This window comes from Lutra lutra, chromosome 16 (assembly GCF_902655055.1).
Source record: "Lutra lutra chromosome 16, mLutLut1.2, whole genome shotgun sequence".
NCBI classification, from domain to species: Eukaryota; Metazoa; Chordata; class Mammalia; order Carnivora; family Mustelidae; genus Lutra; species Lutra lutra.
The window spans coordinates 6,205,088-6,230,433 of record NC_062293.1 but is presented as its reverse complement, the minus strand read 5'-3'; the positions used below and the strand labels follow the sequence as shown (position 1 = coordinate 6,230,433).

At 56.5% G+C, this 25,346-nt stretch overlaps 1 protein-coding gene across 2 annotated transcripts in view; it reads left to right on the top strand.

Moving 5' to 3' along the window:
• Positions 1–25,346, top strand: part of TMEM104 (transmembrane protein 104) — a 54,176-nt gene that overhangs the window by 5,471 nt on the left and 23,359 nt on the right. The window contains exons 3-8 of one of the 2 annotated variants that reach the window (XM_047705969.1): positions 3,026–3,147; positions 5,705–5,786; positions 6,297–6,393; positions 6,901–6,981; positions 10,712–10,811; positions 11,177–11,282. In XM_047705969.1, coding sequence (XP_047561925.1) covers positions 3,026–3,147; positions 5,705–5,786; positions 6,297–6,393; positions 6,901–6,981; positions 10,712–10,811; positions 11,177–11,282 — 588 coding nt within the window. Of the gene's footprint in view, positions 1–3,025; positions 3,148–5,704; positions 5,787–6,296; positions 6,394–6,900; positions 6,982–10,711; positions 10,812–11,173; positions 11,283–25,346 lie in introns of both variants that reach the window. The other variant, XM_047705968.1, reaches the window with a different exon arrangement.

Here is a 25,346-nt window from a genome sequence, read left to right as displayed (position 1 = left end):
TTGAAGAACGTAGTTTCAAAGAGCTCTGGGATGGAAACCACAAAGTACAGAAACTTAGAAACAAAGGCAGGGGAAGTAGGTAGCTACTCCAGTGAGTTTGGTTGAGAGAAATAAGAGAATTGTGTTTCAGAGGTGTCAAGGACATTTGTAGGCAGAGGGGAAGAGCTGGCAGGAGGAAGATTCCAGAAAGAAGGACTGAGCCCAGAAGTTTGGGTGCAGGGCTTAGAGTCCCCCAGGAGGAAAGACACAGGTTCCCTCATGGGCAGGGAGGGGGTTGGGAGGATGCAGACACTGATTTTTGAGCAAGGGAGGAATGGGGCATGGGCAGGGCACGTCAGATGGCCTCAGTTACCCCCATAACATGGGACACAGCCTTCGGCTGAGAGCGGTGGGGTCGGGGGCTGGGGCACAAAGAATGAGGCTTGGTGATTTCTTGTGGGAGATGCTGAGAAGTCTGGGGTGGAACAAAGACAGTGGGATGTTGGCAGAGCACAGGCGAGGGAACCTTTCGTTTGTTGTGGGATCAGTCATTCTAGTTTAAAAAAAAAAAGAAAGAAAGATAAAGAAAGTTTCCAGGAACCTTTAGCATCTTTGTATAGGGAGCAGAGGAATCAGGTGCCAGGTCCATCCAAGGCTTGGGGGTGGGGGCGGGGGTGGGAGTGAGGCAGGGGTAGCCCGAGCTTCGTGGAACTAGCCCATCGCAAATGATGCTGAAGAACACAAGTGACACCAGAGTGCAGGGGGTGGCCTGGGGTGGGCGGGTGGGGCCACTGCAGGCGACCGCGGGAATGGCCAGGGCTGCGGAGGCTTCAGCTCAGAGAAGGGCATTTCCTGGTTGAGATCCTGAAAAAGGAAAATGATAGTTAACAGCTAGACAAAAAAGGAAAATGACAGTTAACAGCTAGAGTCAAGTTGGTGGGAATGAGGGTTGAAAACTTGCGGTCAGTGACCTGGCAGTTCTGCTCAGAGGCTGGTTGTCAGGGGCAGGGCCGCCGCTGCTGGTGGGTAGCTGCTCGCTTTTGGGGGTGACGAAGTGGAATTAGGTGGTGCTGCTGGTTGTACAGCTTGTGACTGTGCTGGAAATCCCTGAACTGTGTCCTTGGAAAGAACTTTTTTTTTTTTTTTTTTTTTTTTAATTTGACAGAGAGATCACAAGCAGGCAGAGAGGCAGGCAGAGAGAGAGGAGGAAGCAGGCTCCCCGAGAGAGCAGAGAGCCCGATGCGGGGCTCGATCCCAGGACTCCGAGATCATGACCTGAGCCGAAGGCAGCGGCTTAACCCACTGAGCCACCCAGGCGCCCCTGGAAAGAACTTTTTTATTGAATTTTTAGTTTTAATTCCAGCGTAGTTAACATTCAGTGCTCTGTCAGTTTCAGGTGTCTTTGAGTACAGTGACTCAGCAGTGCTGGCGCCACTAGCGCTCCCCGAGACCGGCGCGCTGTTGGTCCCCTTCACCTGTCTCGTCCAGTCCCCGACCCACTGCCCCTCTGGTGACCATCAGTGTGTTCTCTTATCATTACGAGTCTATTCCTTCATTTGTCGGTCTGTCCCTCCCTCCCTCCCTCTCTTTTCTTTCCCCTTTGCTCGTCTGTTTCTGAAACTCCCCGTGAGTGAAATCCTGTGTCATTTGTCTTTCGCTGACTTCCACTGCTTAGCGTTATACTCTCTAACTCCAACCACATCATTGCAACGGCAAGATTTCATTGGTTTTGATGGGAATAACTATTTCACCGTACACCTGTACCGTTTCTTGTCTATCCGTTCATCTGTCAGTGGACTCCTGGGCTGCTTCCATAATTTGGCTGTCATAGATAATCCTGCTATAGCATAGGGGTGCATGCATCCCTTTGAATTAGTATTTTTGTATTTGGGGAGTAAATACCCAGGAGTGTAATTACCAGAGAATAGGGTAGTTCTCTTGCTAACTTTTTTTTTTTTTTAAGATTTTTATTTATTTATTTGACAGAGAGAGAGATCACAAGTAGGCAGAGAGGCAGGCAGAGATCCCGATGCGGGGCTCGATCCCAGGACCCTGAGATCATAACCCAACCCGAAGGCAGAGGCTTAACTCACTGAGCCACCCGGGCGCCCCTCTTGCTACCTTGTTGAGGCATCTCCATACTGTCTTTCCCAGTGGCTACACCAGCTTGCATTCCCACCAGCCATGCACATCCTCACCAACACCTGTTGTTTCCTGTGTTGCTGATTTCAGCCATTCTAACAGGTGTGAGGTGATAGCTCTTGTGGTTTTGATTTGCATTTCCCTGATGATGTGACGTTGACATCTTTTCTTGTGTCTCGTGGTCATCTGTATGTCTTTGGAGAAATGTCTGTCCATGACTTCTCTCCTTTTTTTTTTATGGGATTACTTATTATTTAGCTGTTGAGTTGTATAAAATCTTTATGTATTTCGGATACTAATCCTTTATCAGCTGTGTCATTTGCAAATATCTTTAAAGAGTGAATTTTATGGCATGTGAATTATATCTGTTTTCATAAAAATCCCTGAAGTTAGGGAGTGGGGAGGCTGGTGGGGGAAAGGAAGCGGCGTGAATGTCAACAACCAGGATGATGGCAAGAATGGGGGGTCATGTGCTCAGGGGTCTCGGAAGAGTGGAGGTTTCTGTAGGTCAGCGCTAGGTTCATCCTTGTGCCACGTCTCCTGATGTGGCTGTGTGTCCTCTGGAAGCCTGCAGCCTGGTTGGGCAGGGAGCTAACATCCACGGCACAGATTGAATAATAGGAAATGACAAGGTAGTGGGGTGGTCACAGCAGAAATGGAGAAGGAACCCGACCAGCAGAGACACCTTGAGAAGAGCGACGGAATGTGGGACCCGAGACTTTGAAGTGTTGACGTTCGCTTCCCTAGCAGCCGGTGGCAGAGCGCACCTCCAGGCGGAATTCTGCCTTCTGACCCGCTTCCCCAGCTCAGGTCTCGCCTCGCTGCCTCCAGTCTGGCTGTCACCAGGCTCGTCTTTGGGAGTTGATCGCTCTGGGGGCTTGACTGTCACTTCTGTTGCTTGCAGGTGGGGCTGGTGTACATGTTCAACCTCATCGTGGGCACCGGTGCGCTCACCATGCCCAAGGCCTTTGCCACCGCGGGGTGGCTGGTCAGCCTGGTCCTGCTGGTGTTCCTGGGCTTCATGAGGTAAGAGGCTGGCACAGGGCAGGTGGGGGGTTGTAGTGGGAGAAGCCTGCCCAGGGAGCCCTGACTTCTCTTCATTAACACAGGAAGCGTGCCTGTGGGGGCAGCCAGGTGTCCCCGGTGAATCCCAACCAGGGTGACCCAGCAACAGGAAAGGAGACACAAAGGTCTCTAGGTCTCGTGCTCGCAGAACAGTCACACAGCCTGATCAGTTAAGAGTCCAGCCGTCTGACCAGGCTGTGGAATGTTTCACGTGATGCTCACATTGCTTCCCCAGCAGGTTGACTGCCCCGGTTGTATACTTTCTTAATGGTACTATTAATTTTTGTTCTCCGAGAAAATACCACCTAGCCCCAGAAAAAGAATCGGACGAATGTCTGCGGTGATAAGGGAAGTCGGTGTGAGATTTAGAATTTGCTTAAAGTAGTCCACGGAGTCGGTGGCAAACACACAGGTGCACACGTAATCAACCGTTAGCCTCACCTCGAGCCTGGCAGCAAACAGGTGCCCAGAGCCTTCCCAGGCTTTCAGGGGCTCTTACTCCTTGAGCCGCGTGTGTGGGGTCCCCCGGCTATGCTCCCCAGAGGGGAGAGCCTACTTGAGTTTCCTCTCAGGGACTCTGCGTGGAAGTGGGGATTCATTCAGCAAGTACCCTGGGCCTGTAAGGGATTTAGGACTCTGTGTTTCCAGGTATGAATCCATGAGCCTCCAGAGAGGCGAGGGAACACCTGGAAACACCCCCCAGGGGCACCTCCCCTGGGAGAGGTGACACCAGGCACTGTTTTTAGGTGAACAGAACAAAGATCACTGCTCTCAAGACTTTTCTCTCTCCCTGTGGGGAGACGTAAGGAGTGGAGATAGTAACAGAGTTGTAGATAAGTTGGAAGGGGGTGGGTGACGTGGAAAAAAATCCTACAAAGCCTGGGGGTGAGGCTCAGGGGAGGTGGGGGCCGTGGCAGTTTTCGGCAGGTGGTCGGGGGTCACAGAGGGCAGCAGTTCGGTAGACGGGAAGGAGGAAGGAGGGGTGCTCTGGGAAGGATGACACAGGCTATAGTTGAAGCCAATGAGGACCTCGAAGAGGCTGAATGGGATAGGGGAACACCCACATTTCTCTGCTCCTGCACCCCATTTCTTTTGGAGTTTTATGGCCATCCTTGGGGTACTGTTGGCTCATTACATCCTGCAAATCCTGGCAGCCAAGAGCCTAGAAGTCCTCGTCCTTCTGTGGCTCTGGTGTCCCCTTTAAAAGACCTTCAGCACAGGCAGCCGTCTGAATGGGAAGTGATTATTGGGAGCCCCCAGGTAGGGCCTGCCATATCCCCTCCCTGCTCAACCCATTAATATTTGAACATGATCGATGAGTTGGCTTCATGGAACCACGAGAAGCCTCTTTATGCCTTAACTAAGATTGATTCCAGTTTTACTTGCAAAAAAAGGGAAAATCTAGAGTCCTTAAAATGGGCACTTAAGCAAGATAATGAGAAACCTTTCTAGAAGGTGCCAAGGCACCAGAATGGGAGTTTCAGAGCCAGCCGTCCTCCAGCCCCCAAGATGGAGCCGGTGCGGGCTGAGCGGTCAGCGTGCGGCAGGTGAGGTAGCTCGAGGAGGGCTGGGGTGAAGTCTCGAGAAGGAGACTGTGCTGCTGGGGTTTGACAGAGACGCAGTCCCCGGGTCTACAGACAGCGGCTTTGCTGACTGGACCCCCCGTGCCACGTCCCAGTGTCCCTTTCAGTTCAAGCCATAAAAATGCAAGCTTACTTTTACATTATTTAGATTATGAGGAAAGTAAAGGTACTGCCAAAAAAGGAAGGAAGGAAACATGGAAACAAACACATTCTGGAACCAAATGTCCCTTTTCAGTTACCCACGCTTGTGCTCCGTCCGTTAGTGCCTGTCACCGGGAGCTGACCACTCTCTGGGTCCAGCAAGGAGTGGTGAGGGCTGCCCTTCCCCGCAGCTTTCAGAAGCCCCTGGGAATCGGCCTCCTCCCCGCTCTGCCCCCAGCAGGCCCCTTCTTGGTGTGTGCTATCGCATCGCCCCACACCCCCCTTCCCCCAGGCTCACACTCTACCCCCCCCCACCCCTGTTGCACACCCCTCTCTCCCAGGCATCCAGTCACATTCTTTTTTTTTTTTTTTTTTAAAGATTTTATTTATTTATTTGACAGAGAGAGATCACAAGCAGGCAGAGAGGCAGGCAGAGAGACAGGAGGAAGCAGGCTCCCTGCTGAGCAGAGAGCCCGATGCGGGACTCAATCCCAGGACTCCGAGATCATGATCTGAGCCGAAGGCAGCGGCTTAACCCACTGAACCACCCAGGCGCCCTCCAGTCACATTCTAAACGTAGACAGGGCCATCAAGGCAAGTGAGCCAGGCATCACGTGCACACACATTTTATCAGGTCGGATGCATCTCAAAATTCCCCAGGGAACAGCTCTCAGAAAAGAAAATGCTTTGGGCTTGCTGGTCTGGTCAGGTCTTAAAATGGTTTTTCCTGTTTCATTGTACCACCCCCAACCCCCACCTGCCTTTGGCAATTCCCGCGTGGCCCTGCCCCGCAGCTTCGTGACGACTACCTTCGTGGTAGAGGCCATGGCGGCAGCCAACGCTCAGCTCCACTGGAAGAGGATGGAAAACCACCAGGTGTGTGTATTGTCCTTGTCTCCGGGCGGTGCCTGCAGTGCCTGGGTCCCCTCGTGTGCCGGGACGGGCAGCCCTGGGGGCCCAGTTCTTTCCCTCCCAGCAGACGTCAGGCTCGTGTCCACAGCACCACTCCGAGACCCTTGTTCCGGAGCCGAGGCTTGACAGCCACGTAGCTTAGCGAAAAGATGCGGCCTCTGCTCTCAGCATCATGTCGTGGGTCCCTTGAACCCTTACCTTGAGCTCGCTCATCATTCTGAACCCCAGAACTGTGCTGCAGCTTCAGACCTGACATCTGAGTGTCCGCACCTCCTAGCATGGCAGTGTGGCGGTGCTGGGGGGGGGGGGCAGTCACACAGCGTGGAGGTGCTGGGGGGGCCCCGGTCAGACACCTTCTGGAAAGAAATAATGAAGGAAATGGGTTCTGCAATTTTCCGTGGGTTTTCTAGAGTGTTTTGTGTGCCCCTCACCCTTCTCCCTTGTTTGTTCCCCTCCCCTCCCCACCCCTCCTAGGAGGAGGAAGATGACGACTCTTCCACAGCCTCTGACAGTGATGTCCTTGTCCAGGACAACTATGAGCGAGCAGAGAAACGGCCCATCCTGTCAGTGCGTAAGTCTTGGGGTTCCGGACAGCCTGGCTCCTCCCTCTGGTCCACAGTGTTCCCTTTCTTCATAGAGAGGACAGGGAGTCTCTGCACAGACCCTCTGGCCAGAGCACGAGCCTGGGGTGCAGGCTTCACCCTGCCGGCTCCCCCACTTGCTGATGTTTACAGCTTGGGCAGGTTACTTACCTCAGCGCCCAGGGCTCGAATAAATGTGGGGTGGCTCACTTCGTCCTCCTGTCCCACCGTGGTCCCCTCCCTGGTCCCACCCAGCAAGTCAAGGCCAGGTGTCCCAGCTCCAGCCCCCACAGCCTCCCACCCATAGCAAGCATCCCTGGGATCCCTTTCTGTAGACTGTTTTAAAATATTCCAAGTAGGAGACATGAGAAGTTTTCACAAGAATTTGAAATGCTTCAGGATTTCCTTACTCTGGAAATTTAGTGAGCTCAGCCTCCTCCTCTGGGAGCTTTTCGAATGAAAACCGCTCCTTCTTCCTTGTCTGTCTGGCTCCACAGAGAGACGTGGATCTCTGAACCTTTTTGAAATCACAGACCGGGTGGAAATGGGACAGATGGCCTCCATGTTCTTCAATAAAGGTATGAGTTCTTTCTCAAGGTGGGGCGAGGGCAAAGCTTGGGGGGTACTTCCCGACAGACCTTGAGAGCTCAGGGTGGGGCAGGGAGCCGAGGAGCGGACTGTCTGCGCCGCCCCCGCACTTGCGAGCAGCGGCCTTGCTCGCGACAGAGGGCTGAACCACTCACCTTGTTTTCCTGCATCCCGCCCGCTTCATCAGCGCGAGGAGGAGAGAGGCCGCCACTAGGCTCCTCCTGCTTGCAGAGCTCAGGGATCCTGAGCAGCTTCTCAAGGAGGGAAGCCAGCGGAGCCGGCTGGCAGTTTTGTGCCTCTTGCTTGACTGCTTCTGACTTGTCTCCCTTGTGTTGCGGACGATTCAGGCCAGGACACGGCAGGGCGGGCACCTCTGAGGGTGGTAGGCTACACGGTGCCCTCCCCTGTGGGTGCGTACCTGTCTCTCGCTCTCATTTTCCGTCTCATGTGCCCTGGTGGCCAGCAGAGGGCGCAAGGAGTCCATGCGCGGGTTGCTGTCTGGGTATCAGCCCTCGCCACCCCACCTGCTCCTGTGGCTGAGAAGGTCCCCCTGCCCCAGCTCTGATGTTTAGTGACAACGCTGTGTACCTCCACGGCAAAGTTGTTCTTTGGGAAGACGAGCTGCTTAAGAGCTTCGCTTCTTAGTGCCCAAACCTGCCCGTTTCCCCTTCACAGACAGATGGACGGATCTCAGTAAATCCTCGTCTCTGTAAGGGTCTTTGGGAGGTTTTCTGCCCCTTTGACTCAGCCCCTTGTTTGCGAGGGTGGCATCTGCCTGGTTCTTTCTAGTCTTGACTGTGGCTGCAGGAACTCGGAGCCTGGGGGACCGTAGAAACCAGAGTCTTCCGGACCGCTTCTCAGGACATTAAGCATTCAGTTTATCACGGGTGGCGTGATTTGACCGTCCGGTCCGGAAAGAATGATCATCAGCCAAAGACTGTCTGAGGGTTTGGGTCCCACCCTTCCTACCAGCCTCACAGAGGGTTCCAGAATCATGAAGACCAGATTGGTTGTGTGCAGCCCGTCCGTGTTTTTCCTCTCTCCCTATCTCATTAGATGAAGATAAGAGCATAAACATTTCCTCCTGGCAGCCGCACGCCGTCCCCCTCCAAATGTGGCTTCGGGAGGAAGACGTACATTGGAGAGAGGACATACCGCTTTGAAACCTCCTTTCCGATTAGCGCATTTTACAGTCTGTCCCGATTTCTTTCTTTTCTTTTTTTTTTTTTTTTAAAGATTTTATTTATTTGACAGAGAGACAGTGAGAGAGGGAACACAAGTCAGGTGGGGGGAGAAGCAGGCTTTGTGCTGAGCTGGAAGCCTGATGCGGCTGGGTCCCAGGTGCCCCCAGTCTGCCCTGATTTCTTTAACAACTCTGGGAACCCGCGGGTTCTCGGTTTGTTGGGGTTTTTTTTCTCCTCCCCTTACAGACTAGACTTCTTTCTAGTTCACCCAAATCTAATAAAAAAGGAGCACACTTTACGAGAGTAGCCTCACCCTCGGGACACCTTCTCTGCTGAGGGTTTCCCACACCTGGCCCTGTTGACATCTGGCTCATTCTTTGTCATGGGGCCTGTCCTGTGTGTTGTGGGAGGCTGAGCAGCACCCTGGGCCTCCGCCCACTAGGTGCCCGTAGCACCTCCCCATCGTGACAGCTAGGACGTCCTGAGACGTTGTCTGACGCCCCTGGTGGGGGTGGCGAGGCAGAGTCACTCTCAGGTGAAACCCACCACTCTGCCCTATTCCTAAATCGAGGGCCCTTCTCTTCGGAAGGGCTGCCACCCTCCCCAACAAGCCCCCTGGGGTCCCGGCTCACTTCTTGTGACTAGCAATGCCAGGCGTCGTCATTGCTGTCTTCTCAGGAAGCTCATTGATCCTCCCGTTCTGTGTCTAGCAATGAAATTTATTGATCAGGGAGGGCCAATGGCAGATTATAAACAGAGCTGACACTGCAGTCACAGACAAGTGGAGGGGAGGGTGCGTGGGGAGGGGACAGTGCCTCGCTGCGGAGAGCATTGGTGTCAGAGCAGAAAGACAAGCTGGGCACAGGCTGTACCTGGGGCCTGGGGGGTGAGCGGTAGCCAACCCCAGGGAACACTGAGCTTGGACATTGGTGGTATCTGAGGCCCTCTGGGGTTCTCGCAAGAACTGTATTTTCCTTGTCTTTTTTCCCCCAGACTTCGGAGCAGAGCTGACCTCAAATAGCCCAGAAGGAATATGTCCCCAGCTTTCCCCTTGGGGACCCTAGAGGCTCTTCTGAGCCACCAGGATTAGAAGGGACCTGTCACTTCATTTTTCTTTCTGTTCTCAGGGAAGCCAGGAGCTTGAGACCCGTGACATCAAACACAAGCAGTCAGTCTGAACAGGAGTTTGAGACAGGCTGTCTGTGGCCATGACCCTGAGGTTGTAGGGCCTGGGCGCTTTTTTCAGAGCTGTTACACCTGGTCTTTAAAGATTTTATTTATTTATTTGACAGACAGAGATCACAAGTAGGCAGAGAGGCAGGCAGAGAGAGAGAGAGAGGAGGAAGCAGGCTCCCTGCCAAGCAGAGAGCCCGATGTGGGACTCGATCCCAGGACCCCGAGATCATGACCTGAGCCAAAGACAGAGGCTCAACCCACTGAGCCACCCAGGCACTCCTACACCTGGTCTTTAAAGCTGGAAACACAGATGGAATTTAGCACAGGTGGAATCCTCACTGTACAGGACAGGAGATGGTCAGGGACTGGCTGCGGCCAGGAAGCGAGGTCGGTGGCACTGGGGCTGGAGCCGGTGTCTCCAGTACCTGGGTCTGACCCCACTGGAGGGAGAAGGGAGCCGGGTTTGCTTCCACGGGCACCTTCCAAAGGCAGCATCCTCCCTGGCAAACGTTCTGACCGTGAGCTCGTCCTGAGCGCACCCGCCTGCTGCCCCCTCAGTCACCAGCATTCCAGTCCTACCTGGGGCTTGGTGATCCGTCAGACCCCGAAGGAGGCACATAGTCTTTGGAAATCAGGGGCTTTTACCCTCTTGATTTCCGCTTCAAAAGCTGAACCATTTTTGGTTCTCTTTGCTTTTCATGGCCTCAGTTACCAGCCTTTCTCATAGAGTCCTGGGTGACTGTGAACAGGGCCCGGGCCCAGGCACCCTTGGGCTCAGGCTCCCGACTCAGGGTCTCACTCCTCCTGCCCAGGCAGCCTGTCCCAAGCATGAAGGCCCCTCCGACCCTCCCCAGCCAGCTCCCGCCTCACGCTGCCCTGCACCTGCCCGAGTTCGGAGCCTCTGAGGATGTCAGCTGCACTTCGCCTCTCTGAGGTGACCGTCACGGGCAGCCGTGTGTCCTGCCACATCACGGTGGAGCCAGCCAGAGCAGTCCCCGGGACTTAGTTGTTTTCTTTCTGTAGAAAGTAAACAGTCTTGGGGCATCTGGGTGGCTCAGTCATTAAGTGTCTGCCTTCGGCTCAGGTCATGATCCCAGAGTCCTGGGATTGAGACCCGCATTGGGCTCCCTGCTGGGCGGGAAGCCTGCTTCTCCCCCTCCTACTCCCCCCACTCCTACTCCCCCTGCTTGTGTTCCCGCACGCTCTCTCTCTGTCAAATAAATAAGTAAAGTCTTAAAAAAAAAAAAAAAAAAGTCAACAACCTGGAGAAAGGAGTGGTGTGGAGGAGGTGGAGGCCTGACCGGCAGGAAGGAACCCAGGCGCCTCTGTGGCTCCCTGACGGTGACTCTGTTGCTTTCAGTGGGGGTCAACTTGTTCTATTTCTGCATCATCACGTACCTGTATGGGGATTTGGCCATCTACGCTGCCGCCGTGCCCTTCTCCCTGATGCAGGTGACCTGGTGAGTGCCCCCCACCCCACGGGCTGTAGCCGACATCCTTCCTTGGCCAGTCAGGGCGGAGTTTCCAGTAGAAGCCCAGCACCAAGCAAACATGGTGGCATCTAAAGCACAGAGAGGCCCAAGGCCCTTTTCTGTCCTTTGCAAACTCTCCCTACACTGCTGTCCTTGTCTCTGCCCTCTGGGGAAGATGATTTGGGGACGGGAGCCCATAGCACCTGCCCCAGGACAGGAGACTGTGACTCTTGGCGAGTGAGGTGGGTGGCCCGGGAGCAGCTGCGGGGGGCACGGAGGCTCGGTAACGTCCCATCCTGTCTGCTTCCTGCTGAGCAGGGGCCGCCCTGAGCCACTCTTCTCTTTACCAGCAGCGCCACTAGTAACGAATCCTGTGGTGTGGAGGCCGACAGCAAGCACAACGACACAGACCCGTGCTGGGGGCCCCTGCGCCGTGTGGACGCCTACCGCATCTACCTGGTGAGTGGCCTCGCCTCGACGCCTGCCCGGCCGGGCTGACCAAGGGCCTTCGGACTCTACTCCCTGATCGGAGAGTCTCCCCAGCTTCACTCTCTGGCCAGTTGCTGGGGCCGTGGTCCTGGGCAGAAACCGCATCCTGTTACTGAGACCATAGCCGCATGCCCAGTCACCCGTGGCTTGGGGTTGGCATTCAGGTCATTGCCAGCTGCTGGCTGTGAACTCTTGTAGACTGAGCTCAGGGTATAAGGGGCGCCCTTAGCACGGCTCTTTAAGAGTGTTGGAATGAATTTCCTGGAGACTCGCCATGTTCCAACCTTACTCCTGGCCAGCCCAAGAGCGTATGGGAGATGCCGGGCTTCCTGACGGGGCAGCCCGGCTCTGTCCCTGTCTCCCCTCCTCCCCGCAGGTGGGGGGAGATGAATCTCCAGGCTGTTCTCGACTGCTTTGTGCCACGGGCAGGAGGGGCGGGTTGGAGCTGGAGACCGTGCCGGACGGGTCTTGGGAATAAGACACGAAGCCGAGGCCGTTACTTATCTCTGCCTGGTGTGCAACTCCGAAGCGCTCCCATCGCCCTTCTGCAGCTTCTGTTAATATTCTCTGCCTCTTCTCGGTCCTCCGCAGCCTGACACAGATTCAGGTGTGCAAGGTGACACGCAGTTTGACACGTGGCCGCTTAGCTGCTGTGGAGGGGAGGCAGGGTTCGGGAGAGAGCCGGGCCTTTCGGGGAGTTGGCCTCTTGACTTCATTATCCCCATCGTGGGAAAGGTTTCTTTCTGTGGGTCCTGCCAGCTGTGCTCGGGGCCACAGTTTGTTAACCCAGGACCACCAGAGGGCGGTTTTGCCTTCCCAGTCCCACCCTGTGGCCCTGCTGAAGCCGGCCTGTGGCCCAAGCCTGGGCGGAGACTGGTTTTCTTCGGTTGCATTGCCGGAGCCGTCGGGTGGTCCAGTTTTTGTCTCGCGTGTTCACCTGTGACCAGAAGCTTGTCTTTTCGTAGAATTTCATCTCAAATGTCCCCACCGCAGGTCTGGTGGGAATTTGGTGGCAAGTTAATTCCCTGGCGCAGTTCCCCACTTCCCCTCCCCCAGCCTACGGGGGGGGGGGGGGGGGGACAGCCAGGAGGGCAGCACAGCTGGGGCCTGTTAGCCTCTCAGCATTTCAACAAACAGTCATTGATAAAATTAGCAAAAGTATCAGTGACTATTAACGACCCACCTCGATCTCTAGCTGGCAGATGGAGGAAAGGGTACAAGGGGTTCAGCATGGACACAGGTGCATGTCCAGGGCAGAGGGACCTGCCAGAGCAACCAGACCTCAGGTGGGTCTTTCCAGGAGAGGCTGTTAGGGTCTGTGCCCAATCTGCCTGGTGCATCCCCTACCCAGGAAGACAGATGCCCAGTGCTAGGAATATGGCCGCTGCCATTCGCCTGGTAAGTTATTTAGAGGCACGGTTATTGCTTTATTCAGTTGTTCCTTCGCTATTCCTGTAAACCTTCCACGGGAGGGGAGCCTTCCTCCCTGCATCTCGGTGGCTCCCTGGCGAACAGAAAGAGCCGTTCAGGAAAGCGGACAGATATTAATTACTGCCGTCACCGTTCGGATATTGCACTTAGAACTCCTAGGGCAGAGATGGGAAGGGTGGGGGAAGCAGAGCCTGTTCTCGCTGGGTGGTGGGCCCCCTCCCCTGCCTCCCGGCCCTCCGCTGGGGGCTTCGCCGGCTTCCGTCACGGTGTGCTCTTCTGCCTGGTCTGCAGGAATTTAAGGCAGACGGATCTCCACGATTTCTCGGGAGTTACTCTACAGCTTTGTGTGTGGCTCCCAGGGTCTGTGGCTTCTGCCCCTCCATGCTGGGCACTGGGCGTCCGCCTGCAGACCTGGGAGGGATTGGCGAAAGTGGAGGTTTCCTTCCTTGGTCCTGAGCTCCATGTCGTGGGTGACGGGCATCCTCCCCTCCCATAACTGACCCCGGGGCTCAGCCGCGCGTCTGCATTCCATCCAGCGGCCTCTTCAGATCATTAAGGAGGAAGGTTGTACTTCTCTCCCCACCCCTCAGTCGTTCGCATTCAGGAGATTGTCGGTCCCTTCTAGAGGCTCCTGCTGCACCTCCTTCTACCTGCAGTTTCTGATTTTGCCGGCAGCGAGACTTCACCAAAATATGGGGCAAGGCGGCAGGCAGCTTTAAAGCCCCCCAGCCCGCGCACACCGTATCCTTGTCTCAGGTGGACAGCAGGCGTGTTTTGGGCCCCGTAATAACCATCTCTTCATAGCTATTTTGGGACGGTACATTCTGGGGAATAAAGATACAGGCTTTTATTTTGTGGTTTCCAGAAAGTCCTCTGGAAACAGTCTTTTCTGTGTCTTCCCAGAATGCTCCTGAAATGCACACATAGAATGAGAATATTTGGGGTATTAACTATACCCAGAGGCCAGCCTGTGCGTCGCATCATGATAGGAAGGGAGCTTTCTCCCACCAGCGGCTACCGGTCACCTCCCGAAGCCCTTGACCTTAACAAATGGAAAATTCCTCCTCCCCTCCACCCTGCGACCTCCGTCCACAGCCTGTGATTGCCGTGCAGCTGATGTGAGTCAGTCTCTCCTTCTCCTTCCTTGGAGTAGCCACAGAGTGGGGTGCCAGGAGTCAGGGGTCCCGTGAGTCACACATGTTTTCCAGAGCCGTCCCCACAAGCCACTGCAGCTGGAGCCAGCTGTGACCTGGGCCCTGGCGAGAGCCCATGAGAGTTAATATCAAGACCCGCAGTCAGCTGGCCTTGGATTTGCAGAACCCCACCAGCCGCCCCTCCTGCTCCTTTGAAGGATCAGTGGGAAAGAGTTGGGGCATGAGGGGAACTGTGGGGTCCCCCAACTCTTTCAAACCAGTAACCGTGCCTCCAGGCAGGGGGAATGTCTTGGGACTCTTTTTGCTGAGCCTCTCGGGCTTTGCTACGAAACAAAGTCAGAACTGAGCCCTTGGCTCTCTCCTGCGCTGTGAGAAGGAGCCACAGACCAGTGGCGAAGTCGTGCTAGGCTTGTACATAACTGTTCCGTCCAGGAATCCCACCATCCCGAGTGTCTGGGAGCAGGGCCTGTCCGCTGGTCCCTGAAGTCCAGGGCCCTGCCAAGTACTTGTTCACTTCCTGGTCCCAGCCATGCCTCCCACCCTGTCCCTCACCCCCACGCCCGCCAACTCCCCTGCCCAGGGCCTAGCCCTGTCCCTGCCGCCACCTCTGGAGTGTCAGAGGGAAGCCCCGGGGCTGCAGTGGGACTCCCTAAGGGCCAAAAGCTCCTCCCGGTGTGCAGGAGCAGCTGTGGCCTCCTACAGGTGGACAGATGCTGCTGGGTCACCGGCAGCCCAGCAGGCACCGGCCAGGCGGAGCCGGTAGCGCAGATGGCAAAACGGAGCTCATCCTGGCTGGAGACTCAGCCACAAAGTGATGGTGCAGAGCGGGGCCCCTCGGGCTGCCTTGGGAGAGGACAAGGTCACCCTGGCTTGCCATCCTGCCTTGACACAGGAGCCGGGAGATCCACCTCCAGGGCCTGAGTGGCCCCAGGGGAGAGATGGCAGCCTGCACGTGCCTGGCAGGTGACCTGCCACCCTCTGCTGGGCACCCCCTTGAAGAAGTGGGGTGTGTGTTGGGGGCTGCGGGTGAGTTTAGGGCATTCTGTCTGCTGGGCTCTTCCGACAGGCATAGGGCGATCCAATTCGGGCTCAGGTGGCATCGGAATAGGTCTTCCCAGGCTCTCCCCGGGATCTCCCCGGAGTCCTGGTTTCTGCCTCCGCCAGCGAGTCCGGTTTTCTGATTCCGTCTTGGCTTGGCCTTACGCACCAGTACTTGTCTTTGTCACTTTAGTGTGTAAAACGGCATGCAGTCCCTTTTTTAAAACCCAGGGGTCTCTTCCTGAAATGGGTAAATGTCCCTTTTGTAAGGAGCTGGAGAGGAGTGACGCACCTGCCGGGCTGTGCCAGGCCTCAACCAGCCCTTCCTGTGGTGGCAGGGGAGTAACGCGTTACCATGCACTTTCTCCTTTCCGCCTGGGTCCTCTGGGCTGCACAGTAAGGCCCGTGGTGTCCTCCCACTTCACAGCAGAGAAAACTGAGACTTGAGGGCTGCAGTGTATACCATGGGCCCCATGGCCAAGGCAGGGACAGGAGCCTGGCCCCCGGGGATGGTTCCCATCCTCGTTCTCCGGCCCTGGTAACAGACTTGCTGGGCTTGTGGGCAGCCCTGCTGGTGAGGCCAGAGAGAAGGGGCGGGTCGCGCCCAGTCATCGGCCCTCGGGGCTTGATGTTTGCAGAGGGACAGGGGTGACGCTGCCCAAGGATGGTGTCCGTTCAGTGGTCCGTGTCCACACTCCTGCCCGTCTGCTCGATGGGTTTGCTGTCTGTCTTGCTGCCCCTCGCTCCTGGAGAGTGGGGCGACTTCTCACATTCGCTCAAGGAGCGCTAGGGTTGGCCGTGTCTTCCCAAGGACGTTTCCTGTCCCTCCCACAGTCCTTCTCTGTGTTCTTCCAGCGTGAGCCACTGTGCCCTGGGGCTGTGGCATCTGCTAATAAGTGGGTCACCGCTGCCATCACTTGAATATTTATTCTTACCAATTCTGGGGCAGGAGGTGGCCTAAAGGTCTTCAGGACCAGCGAGGAGGGTAACTTAGCATGACGCAACAAGGCTGGGCAGCCGCAGTGACTTGACAGGATGCCGGAACTCGGGAGCACTGCTGCACGCCTCCAGAGGCACCGCCGGCTGCCCCAGAGCACAATTCCAGTAGGACATGCATGGACGCCGCCCCTGGATTTGCCACCGTCGGGAACTTGGAGTGAAGGCAGCAACGGTTAGCTAGGAAGGGTGGCCCGAGAGGGCCTGTGGGAACTGACGGGGCCAACGAGCTGTCTCTGTGCAGGGCTAATGGGCTGGCTCCCTCTGGAAGCAGAGAGCAGGGCCCTAAGCCCACAAATGGCCTGATGGCAGTTTCGCTACTCTGGGCCACCCTGCCCTGTCTGACACATGAGTTGGGACCTAGTAAGGGGCTGGGAGGAGACTCCTGGCTGCGTGGGCTTGCTTACGGGGTCTGGAACATCAAAGTCTGCCCTTCGTGGGGTGGCAGCCGACCAGGGAAGCCCATCTTTTTTTCTTCCCCTTCATCCGCACAATGTGCTCCTTGTCAGCTCCCTTTTGCTCTGTCTGGATGCTCAGAAAGGTCCCGTTTTTCTTGGCCTCTCTTTTTCCCCACTCGTAGGAAGATGCCAGTCACACTGGGCAGTCACAGCAGGTGCAGTGGGCCGGGGTAGCCCTCGTGACCCATGCCTGGCCGGCCCAGGAGCTTGGTGTGGTGGGGGGCAGGGGAGGGGATGCAGACCTGCGGTGTCTTCAGCCAGCTGCGCAGAGTGTCCTCCTGAGCCTTTTCCCCTCGTGCTGAGCCTCTGCCTTCAACCCATGATCCTGGGTCTCGAGGACGAATCATTTCTGCCCGATGCTGCAGAAATGCGTGGGCCCACTACCCCGCCAAGAGCCGGGTCTCTAACGTTGAGGGAATGCTAACTTCAAACAGGCACCATTGCTCACATTGAAGTGACTGACTTGAAAGGATTAGCTTGTCTCTCCTTTTCAAGGAAATCAATAGTACAGGGACAGGCAAGTGTTTTCTTTCTTTTTTTTTTTTTTTTCCTAGGGAGCTGTCTATATATTTCATCCCAGGGATGGCTTCTTGGTTTTTGGTGTGCTTTCCATCCCCCCGCCCAGCCCTTTCTAAATGAAACTCAGATTGCTCTGTCATTCACTCCAGCACTGCAGTTTGTCTCTCCAGCTCCTGCCAAGGGTCCCCGTGAGCCCCCAGGCCCCTGCCAATCGCCCATGGCTGCTGCTGCCACCTGGGCGCCCCCCCCCCCCCCCCGCCCTGCTGCATCCCCCGTGCCTGCCCAGCTGCCGCCCAGCATTGCTCCAGGAACCAGCCCTCACCTCTCAGTGCAGACCCGGGTAGCACCTCCCTGGGCGGTGGTGACCGGTGCCCCCAACCCCATCCCCAGCACCTTTGGGTGTTGAAGCCAAGCCTCCTCCTCCAGCTCCGGGAGAGGATTGTTGCTTTTATTTTTACTGTGCCTCTCAGGGACCCGGGTCCTGTCTGCTGGCGTTAAGCCCGCCATCCATCACCCCCACATCCTGTCTCTGCCACGGCCAACACCTGACACACCAGCTTAGAAGGAGACACTTAGTCCCCAGTGCCGCTGCTTCTTCGCTCCCAGTGAAGATACCAGGTGATGGGAATTTGGCAGCCTCTGGACAGTCCCCACCGTCCCTCCCCCCAAGTCTCAGAAGCCACCCGTTGCCACTGGTTGGGGCCCTGCATTCCTGCATGGGGGCAGCGTACATCCTAGCTCCTGAGCCAGGTAAATCGCCCAGACTCCCTTGTCACAATGGCACTTTGAGTGTCTCTCTTCCCTGGTGAAATGTTCCAGGTCCCTGCCACCATATCCATTGTCTGGCGAGTCCTGAGTACGTTCTTACAAACACCACTTGCCCAGGGCAAGCTGTTTTGATTCCTGGGTGCCTGGGCGGACGTCAGATAAATCGGCCTGGATTCTCACCCTTCCGCCCTACCCTCTTTTTCATTCAGCCAGGGAGGTGTCTCGGGGTGGGGGAAATGGTCCTGTGTGCCATCTCCTGGCCACTCCTGCCCCAGCGCCATCCGCGACTAAGAAACCCCACTGTGTCAAAGTCCAAGCGCACAAAACAAATTAGGGAGCTAATTACTTGTCACAGAGTTCGTTCGTTTGCAGAAGGACTGGCAGCAGGTTTCTCTTGAGTACTTGGTTTCTCTAATGGCTGTAAAATGGTACTCTGTGAAAACGAATTATTTCTGAATAGAGCTCTTAGAAGCCTACCCCTCGTAAAGGGAGCCTCCAGGTGTTCACGCGTGCAGGTGCAGCGACCCAGAGCCTGATCCGTGTGGAAGCAGGCTGACGGCCAATGTGGGGTTGGGGTGGACGTGGACAGCCCACCTACGAGAGAGCCCAGGGTGTGCGTGCCTTTGCTCACCCGCGCTGCCTGGGAAGCTCCGCAGGGCTTGGTCAGTGTATACCCACGGCCCACACTCCTGCACAGGCCGATTTGGTTGGGAAACTTCCAAATAGGTCTCCGTGGGGAGTGCTCATCCCTGCTGGGGACCTTCTGCGCTGTGCTTTTTCAGGACTGTCTTATCCACACTCCACGCTGATCCCAGGCAGCCCAAGCTGGAGCCTTGAGCGCAGCGCGCCTTCTCCGTGAGCGGCTCGAGTGGGGCTCGGTGTCTGGTGCCCCTCGCTCCACAAGCGTCCTGGGCTGACCCAGCACCAACCTGAGTGTGTTTTCAGCCCTTCCCCTCCAGCTGCTCCACGCTGACCCCAAACAGGGCGGCCCAGGCCATCTCCATGCTCCACGCCCCCTCTGCTTCGGGCCTTCCCTTTCTGAGTAAAAAACTAAAAGTGACTTTGCTTGAAGGAGATGTCCTGGTTGATTTCACATCTCCCGCTCCCCTCGTCCCCACTTTCTGTTTCATTTCCCCCGAAAGTGCAGGAAAAAAAAAACAAACCTCACCGTCTAGAAGCCAGCAGCCTGCCCGTGGTTTTAGCGGAAGGGGGAGTGTTTGTAAACATTTTGTGTTAACCAGGACGGAAACTGTACCTGCCAACCCATTTCTTGCCTCCTGCCCCAGGCCTGTGTGATGCCTTCGTTGCATAGAGGACGTGTGGTACTTGTGAGGGCCCTGCCGGGGTCTGTGGGCGATGCTCACTCTCTGTCACAGGGTGTCTGTTGTGAGCAGAAGCTGGTGTCTTTCTAAATAGCGCCCCAGGGCCCCAGCAGTAATTGTTTAATTAAATAAAGCACTCATTCTAAGATAATAACTGCGCTCCTCTGTTCCAGCCGGCCCGCTCGCCATGCAAACCGTGCCGAGAATAAAAGCGTCTTAGGGCGTGTTCTGCAGACTGCCGGCCAGCCCACCGGAGAAGGCAGGAGGCGAGGGAGTGCAGAGGGCTTGCGGCCTGCAGAGATGCCTGGGGCCCGAGCGTGATGGGCATCAGGGGAGCTGAACAGTTAGGGTGCATATTAATGATGCCATCTGATTAATTAGCATGAGCTCAGGCTGTCTCGTGGCTGAGCTGAGAGCAGACCAAGGTACATTTTAATAAGCCTTCAAGTGCAGATGGAGGTGCGGCAGAGCTCCCCGCCGAGCAGGTGTGAGTCTGGAGGGGAGGGTCACGGGGCGCGGCAGGGCATCGTGAGTTTGGCTCTGGGAGGGATTTCCTCCAGCCGCCGAGTGAGACGTTCTCCAGAAACCGTAACAAGAGGAGGAAAGAGACGGCCGGACCGGGTGCAGGGTGCCAACTGGTGGGGCTGTGACGCGGACCCCTCTCCGCTGTAGGGAGGTCATGCTCCAGCCACGAGGCAGGTGCACGGCCCCCGGGAACACTGTCCAGCTCTCTGCCTGCCCCCGGTCCGGAGCATGAGCCTCGGCTATGTCTCAAGGTTTGGTTCCAGGAACCAACTTCAGGTACTTGTTGAAACTCTAAGTTTCTGGGTCCCAGCCCCGGCCCACGGTAGCAGGGTCAAGGCTCCGAGGCCCCAGGAATCTGCACCTTCGACAAGTTCTGAGGGGAGATCTGTGTCCCCCCCCCCTTTGAGAGATCCCGCCGGTTGAGGACCTGTCCCCTAGCAAACGGTCCCCCTGCGAGACCGCCCCCAGGCTGCAGCTGTGGAGGCAGCCATCAGGGGCTCCCTGTGCCTTGCCCCTTCCAGGGGAAGAGGATGGCCCCACATCCACAGGTGTCCTGCTGGAGTTATGCCTCACGCACTCCCGTGCAGACAGAGAACAGCATCACTCCTCTGATCAGACTGTTTGCAGGCTCTGCGTGTCCCGGGGAGAGAAGGGGCTCCGGCAGCGTCCCGTTGCTACTGCCTTCTTTGTTAACCAGGGCTAGCAGGTCCCTCCTGCATCCCTGTGGACGGTGCTCTCAGCTCCCTCTTAGAGCCCACAGCGTGCCAGCAGCACCAAGAGGCCTTTCACCCTTGCCATCGAATAGAGAGGAAGCGGGGGATGTCAGTGCGGTTTCTTCTACCCGGGTGGACAGAGTTGTTCATCAGCGAGCTCGAAGCCCTGTCTCCCCTCCTTCCCCACCTCCAAGGTTACTCAGTGTCACCAAAGAATCTTGCTCCCCCATCTGTCTATTTCAAGGTCTGACGTCAGCAGAGAAGGGGTGGAGCCAGCTTGGCCTGTGCTCCTCTCCGCAGGGCTCCCGTGTTCAGGGCACCGGACTTCCTTCCCTCCCTCCCCTCCAGTGCCCAGCATTCCCACCGCCATCCACTCTTCCTGCACAGAGACAAGCGGGAAGAGTGGAGTGAGGAAGGGAGGACGCCAGGAACACCTACAGCCATCAGCTGGCGCTCTCGTCGGGTGCTGCACACAAGCCAGCCGCTGAGGTGACAGAGAAGGATGGCTCAGCTTCCACACAGCCTCGGGACAGGGACACTAAAAGCAAGCTGATTCCAGCTGGTTCCTGGAGATGCTATCAGCTCTGCAGGTTCTAAGGTCCAGGAGGCCCATGCACCGGCCACCCTGAGTATCTCAGCTAGTTCTCCTGACAGGATCAGGTGGTTGGGGGATGATGGCTGGGTGGGTGGGTGCTGTTCTCCAAGGGAACCACTGAGGGGCAGGACGGATGACCCAGAGGCTCCCCGCCCCCTTCCCTCACCGCAGAGTCTCCCTGCTCCCCTCAAGGCCTCTGGTTCTAAGGACCTCTGAGGACCAGCTGACCTCGAGCCTGCCCCGGACAGCTCTTCCCAGGCCCAGGGTCATGTAGCCAAGCCAGAAGAGTACCTCTAGCTTTCTCGTTGGTGCGGCAGAGCCCAGCCGTGGGCGAAGTTGTGCTGTCTACCCTTGGTCTCCCCTTCCTTGACATCCACCATGCTAGACCAAGACACAGAGCTGGTGTTGATTCTCCGTGAAGAGATGTCAGCGGTTACACAGAACCAGGATGCCAAGCCTGCAGTGCGAGAGAAGTTAATGTCTCGGCGTCTGCTCACTCACTCTGGCTCCCATGGGGCTCGCCGCAAGGCCCCAGGTGGCACTTTTAGCCATTTATTGCAGGACCCCCTAGCCGGGACCTTCCTGCTGTGCCTTCTTCCTTTTGCCCCTGTAACACAGTGCAGTCCCTTTTAAGCCTTATCCCGTTGGGACAGAGAAGAGTCCTCCCGAGGGGAATCAGGAGAGCTTGAGGCCGTGCTCAGCCTCCCCCCATCCCTGTAGCGCAGGCCTGGCTGCCTCCAGCACGAGAATTGCCCCAAGGCCACAGAGCTTTTCTGTTACTTCATTTTTTCAACATTGGTTTTAGGTAAATGTGACTGTCCTTTCCCTGCTTGAAACATGTTAGAAGTTCCTCTCCATAAGGCAACATTTATGCTTTTTCACATGGTGTGGTCTGTTCCAATCTCCTTCTGGAAGCTTCTCTCACACCACTGCCCCACACTCACTGGCCCCTGTCCTGCAGAGGTGCTGGGCACTGTCACGACTTTGTGCCCGTCCAGGGCCTTTCCCTTGCTTCAGAGTCTGACAAGCACTCACGTGTTCAGAACTGAACTCGGGGGCCTCCTTTCAAGACACCTGTGGCCGTTACTGTCCCCCCAACCCCTGCCATGGCGATAATTGGATTTCTGTGTGTCTTCGGTAACTTGGTCTCTCGGGGTTAGGGCTATGCCTGACCCACACGTCTGGAACCAGCATGGGCCTCACAGAGGGTGGTTGCTCCGTGAACATCGGAACGAACGAGAGCACTGGGGTGTGCTGCCCCCGCGGGGTCTGTGGCTGGCGCCGTGCGGTCCCTCTGTAAGCCCCTGGGGCTGCCGATGCCCGCGGCTCGTCACGGCTAGCAGCCACGGCCACAGCCAGAAAAATTCCACATTCTGCCGGCTTCTTTTCTTTTCCTGAAGGTACAGATCATCTTCTATGCCTCTCTGCCGGGACGAAGTGACCCCTCAGAATGGCCCTAGGGTCACTCAGGGGGCCACAGTTAGGAGCTACCCACATGCCAGGAAGTCTGGGGTGGCACCCCATCTCTCTGCCATCCCCTCTTTGGTACCCAAAATGCGAGCAGTGAAGTCTTAGGATGGGCCAGCCCCAAAGGCAGCTCTGTGTCTTCAGGCAGAGCCCTAGCCCTCCTCTCACACACACCAGCTCGGTCCCACCCACCTTCTGTCATCGCTGTCCTTAAGGCCCTCCTCAGTCAATGTCAGGCCTCTTTTCCCACCTGGGCGGGTGGGTGTGGACCCATCTCTGTCTCTCTCCTTGCAAGGAGCCAGGCTGCCCTTAATAAGCCCGGATGGCATATAATCATTAAGTGAGTGACTGTATGGGTTTTCCACAATATTTATCTTCCCCCCCCCAAACCACAAGGGTTGCAGCTCTGGCACCAAATCCTTGGAACCCTGCCCACCACCGGGCACCATCTGGCTTTTCAGCTAAGAAAGAGACAGCATAGGCATGCAGTCCTGTCCTCCAGTAGGATGTGAGGAGGATAGCAACCATGCCAGGCTGATGCCACCAGGCCCTCCCAGCCCCCCTGCCCCTGCCCCCAAGGGAGGCAGCTTTCCTGGGGGTGGAGGTGGTGCAGAGACTTTCTATAGGGCAGAACCAAGGGAGGCAGTAAACACCCTAAGAAGGGGACCAGCCTCGAATTCACACAGCCAAAGTTCTGATCTCAGCCATGTCTTGGTCCTTACAAGGTCTTGACAAATTATTTTATCTCCTTTAGCCCAGCTTTCTAAACTGGAGCCAGTAACCCATTCCCAGAATGTTGGGGTCAAGAAGTCTTCGACAGAAGGTGCCGTGCGTGGGTGCTCGGGAGGTGCTCGTCCCCTGGTGTGGATTCCCTGGTCTTCAAGGCAAAGCCTTCTCTAGGTGATGGCTCTGAGACAGGGAGAGGCTCTGGCGTGAGAGTGGCCTGTTTGTGGGCACAGTTCTCCCTGTCAATAGCATCCCCTCCAAATGCGGCCCCAACCATCTCCCAGTTGGGGGCTTGGAGATGACTGGGTAGGGGAGCACCTGGGCCAGGTGTGTGGGACTTGTCCTATCCAAGAGGCTGGGGCCAGAGATGGTGATTTGATAGTGAAGACAGTTGCCTGGGAGACTGTGCATTCTGGAAAGATGCCATCTGTGTCCCATCACGATCATGGCACATGATCCGTTTCTGGGCGGTGCACAGCCAGGCCTCCGGGTCCTGAGGGGGACCTGCCATGGGTTGTAAGCTGTCACTCCCTCCCAGGTAGCTCCTGGTCCCACACGTCTTTAACACAGCGCTCAGCAGCCAGGCTCCCCAGTAAGACATCACGCTCCTTGATGGTAGAAATTTGGGATGAATTTCTTGATCTTTCTTTTTTGTCATCCATGGGTTCAGGAGGAGATGTGCTTTTTTTTTTTGGCCTCCCAGAGGACAAACCATAAAGATAGATTACAAACCTCAGGTTCCTAACTGAAGATTTCTGTCTCATCTAAATAGGGCAGGGGATGTTGAGAGCAAAGGGTTCAGAGAAGGAGGTCATTTGGGTCCTTTCCTAGATCTGCTTTGTTTCCAGTTGCCCTGAGAAAAGAGAAGCAGAAGATTTGGAGGAAGGAACCTGGGGATGCTTTCAGCTGTCAGACGGTCACAGGCGGCGTTCCAGTTATTATGTTCAGGGAGTAACCGAGCCCAGGCAGTGCCTTGTGAGTGCCCTGGCTGTCTCCAGGCTGACAGGGCTGGGATCGCTGTCACCCAGGCTCCTCGGGTATTGGCCAGCGGTGCTCCAGGGGCCAGGACAGCCTGTAGCCAGCCTTTCCCCTTGGAACTGGTGTGGGTGGTCTGGGAGCGCTCGCCCCACGCAGCCTGTGTCCGGGCTGCCGCTCACCTGCTGGCCTCCCGGGAGTGGTTCCCTCCTCGCTGTCCAAGATTCTCATATGTTCTCTTCCCTGCTGACCCCTTCACAGCCTCCAGGAGGGGCTGTTCTGGGCTTGTGGCAGCGGGAGCGGTCTGCATGTTCAAGGCTGGGAGCAGCCGCCCCACCTGTGGCTTCTCCCCAAAATCATTTTTCCACGCTCCCCAGTGTCGAGACAAGGTTTGCACCGGTCAGCCCGCAGAACTTGTCCAAGTGCAACCTCAGTGGCCCATGTGCAGGTTTGCGGGGAGGGTGCCCAGAGCTTCACCCTCTTCCCAGTGAATCGGCAGTGGAACGCGGCTCTTCTGCCCGACCTCCTGACCCTGGTCCGATTGGCTGCTGTGGGGTTGGGTTTCTTGCCTCTGTTCTGTGGCTCCAGCCACTAGGTGCGCCCTGCGGAGTCTACCTTTCGGCTCGATGTTGCCTTTGCTCAGAGCCCAGCACCCTCAGGTCTCGGGCTCCGTCTCTTCCAGCAAGCACACACTTGCCTTTTGCAGGACAAAAGGACATGTCTCTGCGTTCACAGTTTCCAAGTGGGGCTGAATCGGTTGAAGCAAGTGGACTTGGTTTTCTCCTGCAGGACGTCTCAAGGTGATAGCTGGAGAAGAGCGTGAGTTCCAGAAACACGCTTCTTCAGAATATCGGGGCAGCCGCTCTCTGTTTTTATGTTCAGGCATTCCCTGAATCTCCCATCTCTTGGTGCATTCAGTAGGCCTTGCCCAGTCCCTTCTAGGAGGCGGTGGCGGTGGCGCAGGGACAGTAAGATGCCATAACTTACCCTCAGCAGCACATGGCGGCGGCGGTGGGGTGGGGGTGGGGGGGTCAGTGCTCATCTGTGCTGTGGGTGGGAAGGTGAGCTCCATTTGTCTCCGTTACTCCTTCCCCACCAGGGAAACGGAACTTAAGGGATGGGTGGGTGAAGGGCCGGCTGCTTCCCCATCTCGGTTGGGCTGGGGGAGCCTGTAGCTTCCTCCCGCGGAGAGGCTCTGCTCGTGCGCTGGGCCAGCTGCTCACTGGGCTGGGCCTTCAGAAGGTGGCTGCTCGGCTCTGCCCTGCAGGAGAACCCCCTTCTTGTGGAGCTTCTCGTGCAAGCACCCATCCCCGTGGGTCTGGATTCTGTGGAATTTAGATGGGGTGG